Consider the following 17250-nt stretch of genomic DNA (forward strand, 5'->3'; position numbering starts at 1 on the left):
GACCCCTTTTAGTATTAAATTTGGATAAAAACTCAACTAAAAATTGACCTATTACATTTGATGGCCTAGTCTCAGAGAAATCTCAATCAGAATTAGTAATGGTAATTATACTCAACATAAAGAAAACTCAATTGATGCTTTGTGATGTTGTTGATGACTATAATTTGGGATGTATGCAAGAATGATATAATAAGATAGTTGATATTAACCAGACTGTATTCACCAGAAATGGGTCCAAAAAAGCTGAGCCAAAAGAATAAAAAATAAAAAATCACACAGATGTAACTAAACAACTATAATAATCCAACCAATTTGACCATGCCTTCATTACCCAATCTATGCAGCTGTCCTTTTTTTCTTCAGAACATTCATCACTTCAAACCTTAATAACAAACTTGAGCTGCATTTCTTACAAATTTTACAATTGATCAGAAACAGAGAAAGCTTGATGCACTTCATCCGACATGGTTTAAGGCAACTTAGTATATCAAATTACTCAAATCAAATTCACAATTTAACTACATATGAAAAGTTCTAACTATATCATTATTCTGAAATTGTGAAGAATTAGGCGGAAAGCTGAAAGAGATGAAGTTAGAAACAGAGAGAGCTTCATGCACTTCATCCAACATGGATAACAGTAATTTAGTATATCATATTACTCAATCAATTTCACAGTAACTATATATAAAAAGTTTTAACTATATCATGATTCTGAAATTGTGAAGAATTAGGCCAAATAAGCTGAAAGAGGTAAAGTTAACACAAGGAATCATGATCTGTGTATATTTTCATTGATTTCTCTAATTTAAGTAAATATCTTCCTCTACTAATTACGAGAAGAAAATATTCAAGTCAAATGGGAAGAATTACACTAGTATAAGTGTATAACTAACTGTATACCTTTTTACCACCGGATGAGATAGTGAAAGAAAAAGATTGAAACCCTATTTCCAACACCTATCTCTCTCCATGTACTATGTTATATTATGCAAGATTCAAATCTATAAATGGGTGGAATTCACTTCTTCCCCTCAATTTGGATCCATCAGAATATAATTACAAGTACTTTCAACTGTTCTTTTATAACTTTTCAACTATCAAAATTAATCATTAAACAAGTACTTTCGATATATGTGGCTCATGAAATTTAGCATAGCATTAAGTATAAGAAAGGAATACAGAAACGACATTCTATGACTTAGGAGATCATGCCTGTTCAATAAAAGCAATCCCAATAAAATATGTCCTCTCCCATCTCTCTCCCCATGTGGTTAATTTAAGAAGTTAAACAGTTGATATTTATATATTATATAATACAAGCCAACTCGTGGTTAATAAGGGCACCATGTATACCCTACAAGCTTGTGCATGGGTCACAGCTAGTTTTCTCCATAGAACCCATTGAAATATCACAACATAGTGCCTACATATATCTTATCCTATACTCACCATTTTCCCCAAGACTATCCTACATGGTTAGGCCTTTGGAGATGAGAAGAGAGCCTTTCTTCTCTCTGAAGAGAAGAAGGAATGTGATCAACTTGAGGAAAAAACCTTTCAAAATTTTGGTGCTAAGGAAACTTAGAGAGCTGAAGAAGATAATTCCGGCATGTCATGATGAGGGCGTAGAGGCACTGCTTCAGAGGACTGCTCAGTATATTTGCTTCCTCGAGTTGCGAGTGATGATTCTGAGAAGACTCTCAGATATATATGGTGTGTAGCATTGCGGGACAGCCTTCTCTTAAAGCACGTGTTCCTGCTGAGAACAAACACTATGTAGATTGTGTATGAGATAGGTGCTTTTCCTCTCTCCTTTCCAGCCATCTTTATTGTCTCTTCCATTTATGATTTATCTATAAAGTGAAGGTAGCTTTGCTGAGAAACTTCATGTAATTCTCCTTGTCTACAACATCACCATTAGCTGCATGCAATACAATATATCTACTCTACTTGTTGTCTCCCTTAAGATTAAGCTACCAGAGTACGATGAACTTGACCGTTTATATTCTGATACTTTCACATCATTTTAGTGTGCCCAAGATGTGAATTTCAAATAAATATATTAGTGGATGTTTTATATTTCAATTCCAATATGTCGAACTTCTAAGAGGATTCAGATGTGAACCTCCTGCGTTGATACCATGTTGAATTGTTGAATTGCCAGTCACCACCTTCTTTAAAAGTTAACCTACTAGAGAATGGCGGATGCAATCTTTTTATTGGTCTCAAAATGCTACATGAAATAGTACTTCTCTTTTTCTCGAAGTTAATAGTACTATTTTTCTTCCTTTGGCATCTAGCACGCCTAACAATGAATTAGGCAGAAAGCTTACTATAAACAACAATTGTTCCTCATTATGCCATTGAAGTGACTTTTAATTGTTCAGTCATCACATACATACCTTGCTAAATGATGACAAAGTAGGTAGGAGACAGTAAATTCTATGTTTACAACTAAATGAGCTTTGCTGAAAGATGCAAGATATTGCGGTACTCTATTGAAACATTGTCTAAAGAGAGATCGGCAGTAGTTATGAACTAAAAGAGAAGGAGAGATCGATGAATTCAAACTGCACTGAATTCATACATTTTAATACCGTCACAGGAATCTGTTCATGAAACTGACTTATTAGGAATGAATCCACTGATAGTCACATTATCTACAGATTAAAGATCATTTTGGTTTGCCATTTTGTTGTGAGAGCATCAGCACTTTTAGGGTTGTTTATTATATCGTCCAAAATCAAGATTACAGGCTGAATTGGCTGCCAGGCATGTGGAAGTGCCATGGGATTTAACCAGTAAACTAAGTTTGCTAATGCCGATATCATATTCTATGATGAGATAATTCCACCGTACCCCAAAATTACCTTGTCCTTCAAATGAACAAGTTCATGTATGAGAAAAGATTTCTAATTTGAATTGGAACATCTACAAATGAGGGACAGAAGAATAGGGAATAGTCTTAAGTATTTAAAGGAGTAATTTTTCCTATAATTTTCCTTGTGAATTGCTTTTATAAAAGAATTTTTTCATGAATTGTAGAGCTAAGTGGTCTTATATGCACAGACTCATAATATGCCAATATGAGTCTCCTATATACTAATATTTAAACTTCTTCTTTTCCAACAATTATCTAAGTGCAATTGGACCAAGGCATAATGTTTTCTGTTCAACATTTAATTAAGTATACATATGTATAATTAATTATGTGTGTATACATACATACACTATGAGAAGAAAAAAAAAATCCTAAAAGAGAGTTAAAATACATCATACGACTTATTTATTGCAATCAAGAGAAAGATACTAATACAAGACAAATATTTGTATATTCATAAAGCAGTTCTTTGATTTAATTAGCAGATCCCAAATTAGAACCTCCTTTTCAGTTATATTGTTAGGAAACACATCTCAAAAACAAGTCGAATGATTGCTTGGCCATGAAAAGAACCTCAAAGCCCCCACCATATATTATGGAAGCAAGGGCACGTTGCAACTTGTTCTTTGAAATCCTATGGACAAAATAAAGCCATACCATTATTCTAATATCATAGGTTACAGACCGAAGCAAAACAATCCAAAGACCTTTTGCTTTACTTTGACAAATCTTCTAAAAGTGCCCTAAATTGGGGACACATCATCATATATCATGGGAGCCCAGAGGGATACGTGCCTTTGTGGAACAAATGGATCCCCTCCATGTGAGACCATGTTCCACAAAAGATTAGGCGAAGCACAATTCTAGGTGCATGTGATTAGTGTATCCTAGAGTCCTACATAAAAGAGTACTATAAGTTGTCCATCTATTGCAAGTTGTGGTACTCAATTCCTGCATTAGGTTTCACATATACTTGTTTAGACAAAAAAACTAAGTGGTCCTATTTGATGCCTCTGTATCAAATAGGCAGTTTGTGGTCATCATAATTGGAAAAGGAGGGCAATGTACTCTAGATTAAATCCCCAAGTGAACAAGTTTACATCTCTTTCCTCATGGCCCAACAAGGACAGGAGAAAAGGAAATAGTTCCCATCCCCATCACCTATGCCTTATGAATCCTGCCAACCTACCCTTCCTGTTCCCACCATAAACATATGAAGGAAAAAAGAAATGAGAAAGCTAAGGCCTTGTTTAGTTTAATGGGAAAGGAAAAGGGCAGTGTAAATGGAACAAAAGATGCAAATAATCATAGAAGAGATGGAATAGGGAAGATGTAACGATTAGCTTGGATAAGTTCTTCAGATGTTGAATAAAAATGCTCTACACAGACTTATCACGATTGAGGCTTATTCACGAATAAATGTCCCCTATCAATGAATGAAACTCCAAGTCTATAAGTTCATGTCAGGATCCATCTTTCATATGTATATCATCGCATGAACAACTGTAGTATCACCCACTTGAACTAGTGTCTATACTTATACAGCATAGCATGCAGACGTGGACCTTGGACACCATGTGAACACATGTGGCCTGTCTACTCCCATAAGGGCCCCTTCCCACTAAACAAACTATTACATACCGTTCCCTTCATATGAGTTAATTTCCTTCTCTTTCTGCTCCACTTCTCTCTCTCTCTCTCACTATCTGCTCCTGTTTCAGCAGTGTCTAAGTACAACTCCATCTCTTGAAGAAGCCAACTGGTCTTGCTACATTCCAATCCACATTATATATCTTCTCTCAAAGATGTGAGCACTTCACTAAAAATTAGGTCAGTGCAAGAAGGTTCCTATCACATACACTATTGTCACTTCACATGGTTACCACTCCTTGCATTGCATACACTATACTACAAGAAGTTAAGAACCCAACGAAAGTACCAACGGAAGAGCACAAATGTAGGGCATACATTTTAGGAGAACCAGATTCATCAGATATCCTCCATAGTACAGTAGAATCTATTACTCCTACATAGCCAGTAGGCTTGTACAATCAATTCTTCCCTTCACAAAACTGCAAGCCTCAAACTCACTCAAAAAGGCCATCCTAAAAAACATGCTCGTGGGCCCCAGCAAAGTGGTATTGCAACCAAAAATATGAGCATTCTGAAGGGGAAGGGGGCCATCAAGGTCATGGAAGATATTGTATTGGCCTTCACAAATTATAAAAACAAACTGGAGCCACGCCATCATTGAAGAACTATCCAAGCAAGATAAAAGATTGATCAGCATAGCAGATTAACCTTGAATTGGAAAGTCCATAGAAGTAATAAGATCTTCTATGGACCCTCCTGGCATGAGCAAGAGAAGGTGGATGCACGCACATCTGGTTATTCTGCAGCAAGTGTCTACTATGGTGAAGAAGACCCGAGTGCTAAAGCGTCTCGTACTGGGAAGCAAGTGAGTGGGTGGTTTCACTGTGCAGGATGAAACCTTAGACTATTTTGTCTCCCTTCAAGCTCAGGCCTAATGGAGCTACTCGTCAAAGCTCTTTCTGTTCAAAAAAACAAAATGAGTCTTGCAATTAAACTTCCCTCATTTTCATCTTCAGTGCGATGGTCCTTAGATGCAAGGAGATCTAACTCGGCACTTTTTTGAGCCCAAGTCTTTTATCAAAGATCATCACATCATAAGTCCGGATTAACACTTTCTTTTTCTAGTTTACATCTATCCTTGCATTGAGGGAGATGAAATAAAGACCTTGTGATTTAAAAGATGACTATTCTTGAAAGCGGTGTGACCATGTGCATTTGTGAAGGGCAATTGAAGGCTTTATCTTGAGTGCACTAAGAAGGTACAATTTCTGTAGTATATCCATCAATATTGATGTATGTATGAATAGATTACTGATAGGAACTCTTTCATAGAGCCTTATGTACTGAGTACAAACAGGAATAAAAGAATCTTGTGACAGATGATTACCTCATATGATTTGGATTGTCTATCAAATCAAGAGGCTCTTATGATATGAGTTTATTTTACTAGTACAATCACAAACAAATGACTCTAGCAAGTAACTAAGAATGGTTGTATGGCAGTTACTAACAAAGAGTTGATTGCAATTTTTCTGTCATAATGATCATTTTCAGTTTGCATGATTTGCTTTACCTCAATCTAGAATTCAGAAGTAAGATCGAGAAGAAAAGGAAAATAATTGGATCACCTGATTTGCATGTGCAAACTTAAATGGGCTTTATACAACACCAGGTAATGGCAACCAGAATGTGATCACAATGACATGCAAGCAAACTTTCCTTTCTGCTATAGGTCAGCTCTTAAATTTGTGTTTATCTCTAACAGTGTTAGAAAAGCCTTTATCCCGAGATTGTACACCAAAAGGCTCTATTTAAGCATGCCAAATTATTATCATCTACAGAGAAAGAATCTGAACTGTGAGCAAGTTTGTAAGAGGATCAGGTAAGGATGACCATAGACTCCAAATTTGGAAATTAACTAGCAGATAAGTTCAAATCTAAATAAATTTGGGTCTAACAGATGTTTTAAGCCTTTAAAGTAGACTAGAGTCTGGACTGCAATTATGGGAGTCGGAGATCAGTACATTACGTCAAGAAAAGTAAATCTAGAGCCAAACCAGAACAAGGAACATAAGCAAATACAGAAAATTATCTAAAGAAAGAAGTGTCCCAATATTGCCTCTACTGAAAATTCCTATGAAGGATCTCATAAGGTACTATACTTCTAGAAAACCCTCATTTTTTTCTTTCTTTCCTTTTTTTTTCTTTTTCAAAAAGGCCAGAAAACCAATTCAAACAACAAAGTTTGACATGAATATATTGTTAATGTGCAATCACATGGTATGATGGATTCTCTTTTCATTCACTTTCTGGCTAAGACATTTACAATAGACAGATACGAATCAAAGCAGTTTCACTGAATTAGCTCAGATCAAGGTTCTAAAAATTGGTATCATGATCGGAATCGGCCGTCCGAAAAAACGATACGTATTAGCCGTCTGTATCGGATTGGACTATTTTAATTAAATAAAATTTTAAATATTATTAAAAATGTTGAGAAATTTTTAAAAAATTAGAAAAAATTATAAGAAAATAAGAAATAATAATTACTCACATATAAAGCCTAAAAAGTAAAAATCTCTCTTCCTCTCTCTTTTCTTTCCTATCCCTCTAATTGTTAGTTTGAAGTATCCATTCTCTCCCACACATTTTTTTCTATCTATCTCTTTTTCTCTCTCTCTCACCCTCTTTTTTTTATCTTTCCCTCTCCCTCATTCTCTCTTCCTTTTTCCCTCTCTCTCTCTCTCCCCCTTTCTCTCCCTCACTCTCTCTTCCTCTTTCCCTCTCTCTCTCTAGCTGCTGCAGGTGGCTGCTTGTACAGGCCGAATCAGGATCAGCCGAAACTGGAAACTATGGCTCAGATAAGATGTTATAGGTATCTCCAGCCATACGTGTAGTGCAGACTTTAGACACAACTAGTCCAAATACATATAATTAGAGGTGAAAACGGATCATATATAGTTGGAAAGTGGCAAAATCATATCTGCATCTACTTTTTTCAGATAAGAATATGAATACGGATAGTAAACACTTACTATATCTGCCAAATATGGATTCAAGTACTGATTGGATGTTGGATGTATCTGGATTCATTTTGTAAACCTATAAGAAACACAATATTAATCAATTTTGTAGTATAATTATAACATACATATGAAAAATATATTTCAGATACATATAACGAACACAAAATCAAGTCTCATTCTACTCTTTTTTCACTATTTTTATTATATTTTAAACTACATGGATAAACAGATACATATCAGAATAAAAATTTCAACCCATACCCATATCTGCCTAGAAAATTCAGATATGGATTCAAATTCAGATAACAAGACGAGAAAAAATTCTCAACATATATCCGGCAAACCCAGATAAGAAACGGAGATAGGATATTATCCTACCTGTTTTCAAGCATACATATAATTGTACTTCCTCAAGTGCCCTGGTTTAAGGAGATACTCTCATGACTTGATTGTTAACAGTCACATTTAATGGTAATCAGATAAAGATGCTTATAAAGGTAAAGATTCCTTCTCCACGGATTACAACTATTTCAGATGCAATTATCTTAAGATTATGGAGAGGGCATGTCACTATCTTTGGAGCAGTAGCCCTTTTTCTATTTAATAACCTCTGCAGCCTTAAGCTACAAAGATCAAAGAACGTAGCGAGATTCTTTACAAGTTTTCTCACAAATTTATTTAAAGTTCCCTATGTAAGTTCTCACAAATTTGCAAGCATCAAGGTGTTAACAGAAATTCATTCTCAATATGACAAGACCAACAACAAGTGCCGCAAACTCGACAAAGATTGAGGAAATTACTTAAAGAAAGGTAAACTGTAAGTATAGTAGTTAACCACTGATGATGTTGAAAGAGACTAATACCAATTATACCATAATAAGACATTATAAGATTGTGGTTAAAGCAAATAAACATTTACCAAATTACTGCTAGTGTTTAGAGTCCAACTAGTTAACAAATTTACAACAGCAGCATTAGGCTCCAGCAACAAATGATGCAAAGAGCTAGGGACATCAGAAGCTCCGAATCACAGCAGCAGTGTTCTAGAAGTTTCTGTAACTTTTTCTCTATCATTAAAGATAAGCATTGCTATTAACATTGCTAGTTATTGATTAAAGGGCAGTTGCACATAATTATAAGCTAATGGTTTTAGGTCAGGCATTAAATGCTCAAGTCCAACCTCATAATGCCCAAGTTCAATTTTCTATGTGAAGGCTCCTGTTCTAATTCCTCTCCTTTTGCCTCTCCCACCCAGCCACTCTACATCCCATCATATCCACCCCAACTCCACATAAAATCTTACACATATATCCTCTTTATTCAAACAGTGTCCTCATTGTCTTTCACTTAGTGTACTTAATGCTGGTCTTTACAGTCAATACTGGCCCAACATTGACATCCAGTTGCCTTTTCTCCTCACATTTTGCACGTTACTTGTATATCAACCTCTTGCAATTTTTCTATGCCAAAAGCAACCCCTATCATCCAAGATCCATCAATGCAGCTGACAGGCTATATTGATTTCAACGGGAGTATTCCACCTCAAAAGGAATCCAAAGTTACACTATAAAACCGAGCTCGATCATGTTCAACTAGTTTAGAGCCCCTTATACATAAGAAAAAAAGATTCTTCCTAACATGTCTAAGAAGGAAGTCAGGGAGCATATTTGAACCACCAGATAGGTATCATATATGATTTAAACAATAGGACTATCAAATATCATTAAAACAATAGGAGGCACTAATGCATAACAGTTAAACAATGATGTCAAACCCAAATTTGAATGACGAAGAAACCAATGACATTTGGAACAGTTCAAATGATGCTTCAAGTACAAGGTAAATTTCTAGTAAGTGCAGAGTATTACGAGGTGAAGCCTAGGAGTAAACTTATACATTGATTTATGAGTAATATGGTTCTCAACCCAAGATTAAAAAAGTTAAAATGCATCTGGTGCTAGATGATTAACTTATACATTGATTTATAAGTATACTATAAAGAGGAAAGTCCTACATTTCTATCTAGATGCCAGAATTAGATGTTTGACTGGCCAAACCCTTATGTTCTTCAAGTTACTGAGGCGTCTATGCAGTTGGAATATTAGGCCAAGGATATAGGAATAAATTATCGGTAAAGGTCTTCATTTAGTTTATGGCCCCTTAAAATATACCTTCTCTTCTCCTCCCAGTTACTCTCGTTCTCTACTCTGCTCGTCAAAAACTGACTCAAATTATTACGTTTAAACTCATTCATTTAGTTTATGGCCTTAAATTTTCTATTCCAGCCTCATAGCATAATCTGCAAAAACAATTCTTTTCTCCTATAAAATCATTCCAGTCTAATTTCGAACTGTACTCAGCTACAATTTTTCATCAAACATACTCTTTGCAACTACAAAATCGCCCGCCATCAAATACTCATACCTACTGGCTCCAAGGCATACAATTACAAGCATCAGCAGCTAAAATACAAAAGGAAAGACCTCATCTTGCTCACTGGATAACCGCATTTAAGAGAATTCTCATGAAATCTATGCCAAGACTGACAGCTTAAGACCAAGAACCACTAAAATTCCAGGAGAAGAAACTCTACCTCAAGAATGCATCGTACGCGGTGGATCGATGAGATCTTCGATCGATCTCCGAAGCCCTAGAAATGGATTTGATGTTCGAGTTCGTGGTTATGGGTTTCCCGCGCTGCTGTAGGGACACGTGGGAGATGGAGAGGCTTAAAGAAGCATTAGAACTTTATTAGAATCCAATATTGATCCATATATAATATAACTAATAGGGTATTTTTTTAAAAAAAAAACTTTAATTAGGTAAGTATCTGATTAAAAACAAGATTATTTTGCTAGATCTCCAATTTTTATAACTATTGACTATTTTGATATTATTCAAACAAAATTCAATAAAGTATTGGCATTTCCAAAAACTTACTAATAAATATCTTACTATTCCATATGTAAATAATTTTTAGATAATAAAAATGAGATATTCCATCCATGCTTCTCATTTTTCTACTTGTGGACCTTTGGGTAAATTGGGTTATCTCCTCTTGCTACTAATTCTTATTTTAAAACTGATAAGCTTACATTATAAAATATCTCATAGTTGACAAAGTGTGCCCATTAGATCACTACATGACATGTTTTATTTATAATATTTGGCGATGATTATTGTGTGCCAAATATAAGCATGTTTCCCTATGATGATGCTTGCTTATTTTGTTACGATACTGGGTCTGTATTTTAGCACCACATGAATGACTATAAAAGGTGTGACATTTTTGTCTGGACGGTACCCGACACCTTTCCGGCTAGGAGCGGAAAAAATTATATACTAGTATGACATAATAAGTTTATTGATTAGGTCATAATTTGTAGATTCTAGACCATCAAACATATTATTAGTGGAGCATATAAATGCGCTTAAACTATCATTAGACAAGAGTCATACCCTTTGTGGTGGTAAGATAGATATATACTTAGCGGTATTTGATTAACACTCAATGTTGATGCTAGAGCCAGTGGCTCGGTGGTGTGGACACTAGTGGCTCGGTGGTGTGGACACTAGTATTGATGCACGGTAGTAGTGGTGTTTATAGTGATGTGCTAATGATTGAGATCCTTAGTCTATAATCATGGATAATAAGTTAGTTGTTCGTTAGGCATAGGCAAGCAATATTACCACTAGAGTCTATCCTCCTTCTTAAAAGTGTTGCTTGGATGAGTATTCGTGTCAGTCGGTGGCCTCGCTTTTGTTTCTCCTATTAATTTTCAAATCCCACTTTTGCTTTCTTGTTAATTTTTGGTTATGCTTGGTTATGATGCTAATATGATTAGCCCGAATCTTTTCATGGGTGTCTCATATGTGAGCATCTTCACATGCTATAAATTTGGAAATAGTCTTATCGTTTTCTTAATGACTTTTTTTTACTTTGGAAATAGTTGACCCTTGAACGGGTCAACTATCACTTTTTTTATAACACCAGGAACAAAATATAGGAGTTGAGTATGAGCAATTTAAATAATAGGTATCAGAATCTGATTGAACGTTGACCCGTTCAAGGGTTGAATCACTGGATTATTGGCTCAACCGATAGTTGAGTAGGAGCAATCAAAAATTTAAAATCATCAAATACACATGATCAATGTGTTATCCATTGTGCACCCAAATCGACTCGCCTCCAAATCTTAATTCTCTCTAAACTACTAAAATTTGGTAGGAAGAATTTTATCTCATTTACTTATTTTTATCCGGTTGATTTTAATCTACCTCTTCACTATTTAAAACATGAGCAATACATTTTATTAAATAATAAAATATAAAAATCATTGTTTTTTATTAACAGATTATTAGGCTTCCTTCACTTGTAGAATAAATAGATGCATCTTTTAGACTTCCTTCACTTGTAAAATAAACAAAAGCTTATTCTAATATAAACCTCTTTATACTAGTATAGTAAAAAAAATTACTTATCTCAATACTAATTTACTAATACTAATTTTCTTTCTTCCCTTTATACCACCAAATTAGTAAGAATAAAATACATATTTGCTCCGATATATATCTGCATAAATATGCGTATGTTTATGTATCCACATATACAAGAAAAATTTGTCTCCCAATGCAATGAAATATATCCGCACTACATGGTAAATAGTCTGCACTACTTATATAACTTCGCATTACATTAAAATACTAAATTCACTTTTTAGTTGAGTAGATTACATTAATCAACATACCTTTTCAAAAAATGGCTAAAAATAAAAGATTTTTTATTTTATTTGTTTGCTTTTAGAGAAGAATTATTACACATGAATTTGCCACCATCAAATCTGAAATTAAACTACATACAAAGGAACATTCCCATTGATCTAAATGGCTTAAAAAGGAGTGGAGTACATTGGATTAGACAAAGAAGCAAAAGCATGCATAGTTTTAGCTTGCAAGGAAGAAGTTTGAAGGTTAATCCTTAATACAACTCTTATTATCCATTTATTTTTTTTCTTCACCCAGGCCCAAAGGATCACAAATTAGAAGACTCCCATCATCAAATGCAAGAAAATTAATACACAACTCTAGCAATAGATTTTTGGACTAAGATTAACTTTAAGATTCCCACAAGCAGATAGTCAAGAGCTCAAGCACTTAGAGTGGCCCTGCAAAAGTTCCAGTCTCCCTCTGTTCATCCCATTTCTCAATCTATCTCAGCAGAAATGATAGAAAAAAAAAGTTAATAAAGATGAAAAATAAACAATTAAAAGATCACATAAGTTTGAGAAAACTCCTAAGCTATAGTTTAAATTTATGGATGGAGTTATTAAAATATCCTTGAGACACTTTCTAACATTATTGTGTACTAACACAATTTACTAAAATACCCTTGAGAAAAATATTATTAGAGAAGTCTGGCTTATGCATTGATATTTTTTTAGACAAAGGTAATTTATAAGTTAAGATGAAGAGAAAGACAAACAAGACTAATTTAGACATTTTAAAAGTTAATCTTAGTATCCATAATAGACCCTCTCTGTTTGTAATATTTAAGATTGGGTTGTCTAATTAGGCAGAGTCACTCCTAAAATTATAAAATTTTACTTAGTACTCCTCAGTAATCTTGTGGAAGCCTCATGAAAAATATCTTTGTGATCAATTTTAGGCTATCTAAGAATTATTTTACCTTATTTTAGGAGATAGAAAAAGAAAAAGAAAAGTTAAGAGCAAGGTAAGAGTAAGGTCCTCTTTGACAAGATTTTCGTTAACACTTTTAGGGAGGTAAAAGATGTTCGAGATAGCGCTATAGTTTGGAGGGTCTAAATGTAATTAATCCTTAAGTTTGTCTAGCTATCATGAAAAATTATAGACAAAATATGAGGATTAGATTATAAATAGTGAATATGGGGTGTTAATTATAACATTGCTAAACAAAATTGTTATTCAAAATTTTCCCTTCATAATTCTTGTATTTCTTGGATTTGAGGGTCCATCCGCCCAGGATTGCTGTAGGTACATTATTCTCTACCATCATAATTTCTATTAGGGTTTGCTACATGAGCAGATGTAATAATACCGTGGCTCATACTCTAGCCAGTCTAACTATTTGAGATTGTGTTTGTAAGGATTGGAGTGATCCATCTTTCTCTTAGGATTGTAATCTAAATTATATTAATGTCATTGAATGAATTATATATTCACCGATAAAATTATCAACAAAATAGGAGAACGAACCCTAGACTACCACAGGCAAAAATTCCAAAAGATCTAACTAATCCATTGAATTGATATGAAATATAAAGCATAAATCTTAGAAGTTAAGGGAATGGACTGTTAGTTTTAATAAATAAATAAAAATTACTACTCACCCATTCCACGGGGCAAAGGGATCGATAATATTTAGCAAATTTCTCGCATTCGCCAGCCTCTTTACCTTTAGCAATCAAACACCTATACATTGGAATTAATTATGAGATGATATTCAAATTTTTAATGATTTATAAAATAGCATCTAAAAACATTCAGCATGGCATAATTTATAAGGAAATATATCATTACTTGTGATACTCAATGTAGCGAGCAAAACAATGCTTAGTTTGATTTGCTGAAGGAAAGCGGTAATCAGCTGGCGCAGTCTTCAACTCAATCTGATAGAAATTAACAGAAGAGAAGAAACCATTTTTGTAAACTATAGGAAAATGACTACAATATCGGTTTTATAAGATTGAAAATAATCAAGGCGTGATTAGTCAGATCTAGCTCGGACAAATAGCTCGATATGAAAATATCTTACCGTCTATTTAGCACAACCGGGAAAAATATTATTTTCCACGTTAGGGTTCGAGGGTTCAAACTCTCGCCATTATGTTTATTCATGTGGTTATATTTTTCTATATTGTTGCTTTTGCATTTACTTTCTCGCGGACCTATATCGAAAAATTAAATAAAAAAATGAGTAATATTTATTGTTGAGTTCTTCCCTAGACATTATATTCATTAGTCAGATATTTTAGCAAGCCGAGCTAAACTCAGCCGGCTCGAGCTCGGTTTGACCTATATTTTCACACAAACCTCCTCATTAATCTTTTGTTCCACATTCACGCTTGCTCAACAAGTATAGACTGAAAATATGAAATAACCATTTTATCCATAATTTCACTCCATTTTTTCTTCTAAAATAATAGTAAAACGGTCATTAATTCAAGTGTCTAAAATTATCGTAACTGTGATACATATGTGACATGTTTCTATAAGAAAGAAAAAAAAAAACAAATAGACAACTTTAATAGTTGACAAGGTCTAAGTGTAATTCACCCTTATAAGTTTCATAAAAGATTTATGACATATAAGTATAAGAAACAACAGATAGGATAATCTAAATACTTTCAATAAGATTTAATGCCATCTTCATTAACATCATAGAATATCTTCTTCTAGGAGAGCAAAAATCTTAACTTAGATCTGTATACATATATTAAGGTTATAGATTGAGCTAGAAATTCCATATAAAAAATATATGGACATACAATAACAAAAAATAAAAACGCTTATGATTTTCCAATGACAATCACCAAGACATCAAGTAATATCTTCTACGTTCATAAAGTAGAAGAAGAAGAAGAAGAAGAAAACTAATTCTACTTATAAAACCCATGACGAAATGAGTAAAGAGAACATTAACTAGAGAGTAGAGATATCAAAATTATTGTGTGAAATTAATGGCTTAAATTTACCTCCGCCATGGGAAGTCTTCTTGGTAGGAATTAGAAGCAAATGCCAAATGGTGTTTGTGTAGAGACGAAGACCTAAAACACCCAGTTTGATGTAATACAGTGGGCGGAAGCCATTTGTTTATTAGTAGAAGTTTATATATATATATATTGAGCAAATAGAAGTTTAAAATATAGGAGAGACAATTGGGAGCCGCGCCGTTTGTATTAAAAAGAAAATATTTTAAGTCCAAGGGCTAAATTGCAATATGGGCTGCCATGCTGGTCCAATGGGCTTGGGCCAATTTGAATACTTTTAACAGGCCGGCCCTCCTTACATCTTTTACATCTATAGCCTTCTAAAATCTCTTTTTATATGTATATCCCCTTGCATACATCACAAAAAAACAAAACAAAAAATTAGGGGCGAAAACGGGTCGGCCTAAATCTGATGTAGTTAGATTCAATTTCCTTTTTGGAGTTTTTTTGGATATGGGTCGAGATGTGCAAATTCGCATAGTATTGGGATAATTTTACGTGCGATACGGATATGGATTGAAAAAATATTAATATAAAAGTTTTGATTTTTTTTTATATGAATATCTAGTTTAATTTTTATATATATATAGTTATTTATTGACTATTTATAGGTTAAAATAATTATACCACAAGTACTTCTTATGAATTAAGTAAATGAAAGTACATATATCTTATATCCATAGTTATACATCGGAGTAAATGAAAGTACATATATCTTATATCCATAGCGGACATGGTAATTAGGGGTGTCAAAATAAATGAGCGGCTAGAACTTGGCTAGGCTGAAGCTTTGGCTCAGCTTGGTTTGAGTTGACGTGAATCTAAGCTTAAATTAAGGATCTATTTGAATTTTGAGTCGAAGCCGACTCGCTCAAGCTCGACTCGATAGGCTTGGCATATAAACTAGCCTCTCTCAAACCCTAATCCTAAAACTCCAAGCCCCAACAAACTTCGCATCTCTCACTTGCTCAGATACCTTTTCCTTCTAAGCCATCAGCTCAGCGCCTCCTCGTCCTTCTCTATCGTTGGCTTGCCTTCTCCTCGTCCTCTTTCTCCTTTGCCAAGCCTCTTACTGGTCCTCTTGGTCTTCCTTCTCCTTCGGCAAGCTGACTCCTCCACCTCCTCAAGCTGCCACCTCGTCCTCCTCCTCCACCTCCTCCTCTAATCAACCTCTTTTGTCGTCCTTCTCCATTAGCCTCCTCCTCCGTCATGATCCTCAAGCCTCATCTATCAGCAAACCTCATCCAATCATCCTTCATTGGTGAGATTTTTTTTCACACAACCCTAATCCCAAATTCTCAATTTCTTTCTTAACTAGCCAACCTCCATCAACAATGCTCACTCTTTCACTCGCTTAGTCGCTTTGCCTTCGAGTCCTCCTCCTCTACATGAGGATCTATAGTGATATTGATAATAGTGCGAAGTTGGTTTCCTTCGCTTGCGGTGTTCTCAAGAGTCTCTACATTGTCAATGAGATCAAGAGATTCATTGTGGAAGAAGGGGTTGTTAATGTCTTCACCAAACTCTTGAGATCAAAAAATGAGGTGTGTCAAATCTAGGCCATAGAATTCTTAGCCACTATTGCTTGCGATGAGCCGGCCATGAAGTAGAAGGTTGTGCAAGAAATGGCTCGATATGGGTCGTCTCGAACATGATTCAATAATATGCTCAATTTAGGCTCGAGCTCGTCTCGAGTTTAGTCTGGCTTAGTTTGGCTTAGCTCAAACTGAGCCAAGCCGAGCTAATAGGCTCAAAATTAATTATTTTTGAGTCGAGCCGAGCTTGAGCTGGAGCTAGGTCACTTAAGCTCGGCTTACACCCCTAATGCTAACTAAATTTACTATCCAATCACTATTCATATCGATACATATATTATTTTACCACTATCAGGTGTTTACACACCTAACAAAAAATTTTATTTATTTTTACATGGCTCATCAAATTTCATCAAATTAATGGTAAAAGGACATAAATACTCTTATTCTTATACTTATTCTTA

The 17250-nt window shown here is 34.6% G+C and overlaps 1 protein-coding gene and 1 long non-coding RNA gene across 2 annotated transcripts; both read right to left on the bottom strand.

The window, feature by feature from the left end:
• Positions 1-456: 456 nt before the first annotated feature.
• LOC140799625 (uncharacterized) lies at positions 457-10215 on the bottom strand. Its single transcript, XR_012111043.1, has 3 exons — positions 10097-10215; positions 7513-7579; positions 457-1856 (listed from the first exon to the last, which is right to left on the bottom strand). It is a non-coding gene; the product is annotated as an uncharacterized lncRNA (long non-coding RNA).
• Positions 10216-12378: 2163 nt separating this feature from the next.
• On the bottom strand, positions 12379-15332 carry LOC140800247 (cytochrome c oxidase subunit 6b-3-like). The gene is made up of 4 exons (XM_073154926.1): positions 15237-15332; positions 14062-14150; positions 13872-13953; positions 12379-12711 (listed from the first exon to the last, which is right to left on the bottom strand). The coding sequence occupies exons 1-4, from the start codon at positions 15243-15245 to the stop codon at positions 12658-12660; spliced, it is 234 nt and encodes a 77-aa protein (XP_073011027.1). The 5' UTR covers positions 15246-15332; the 3' UTR covers positions 12379-12657.
• Positions 15333-17250: the final 1918 nt, after the last annotated feature.

Source organism: Typha latifolia, chromosome 13 (genome assembly GCF_019914945.1).
Source record: "Typha latifolia isolate L0001 chromosome 13, TyphaL0001v2, whole genome shotgun sequence".
Classification (NCBI taxonomy): Eukaryota; Viridiplantae; Streptophyta; class Magnoliopsida; order Poales; family Typhaceae; genus Typha; species Typha latifolia.

What these genes read in the sequence shown, in the direction of transcription:
- LOC140800247 (XM_073154926.1), bottom strand. An exon ending in CGCTACATTGAGTATCACAA is followed by an intron (nt 13,954 to 14,061) that starts GTAATGATATAT and finishes TCCAATGTATAG; the next exon opens with GTGTTTGATTGCTAAAGGTA. An exon ending in CCCTTTGCCCCGTGGAATGG is followed by an intron (nt 12,712 to 13,871) that starts GTGAGTAGTAAT and finishes CTGCTGAGATAG; the next exon opens with ATTGAGAAATGGGATGAACA.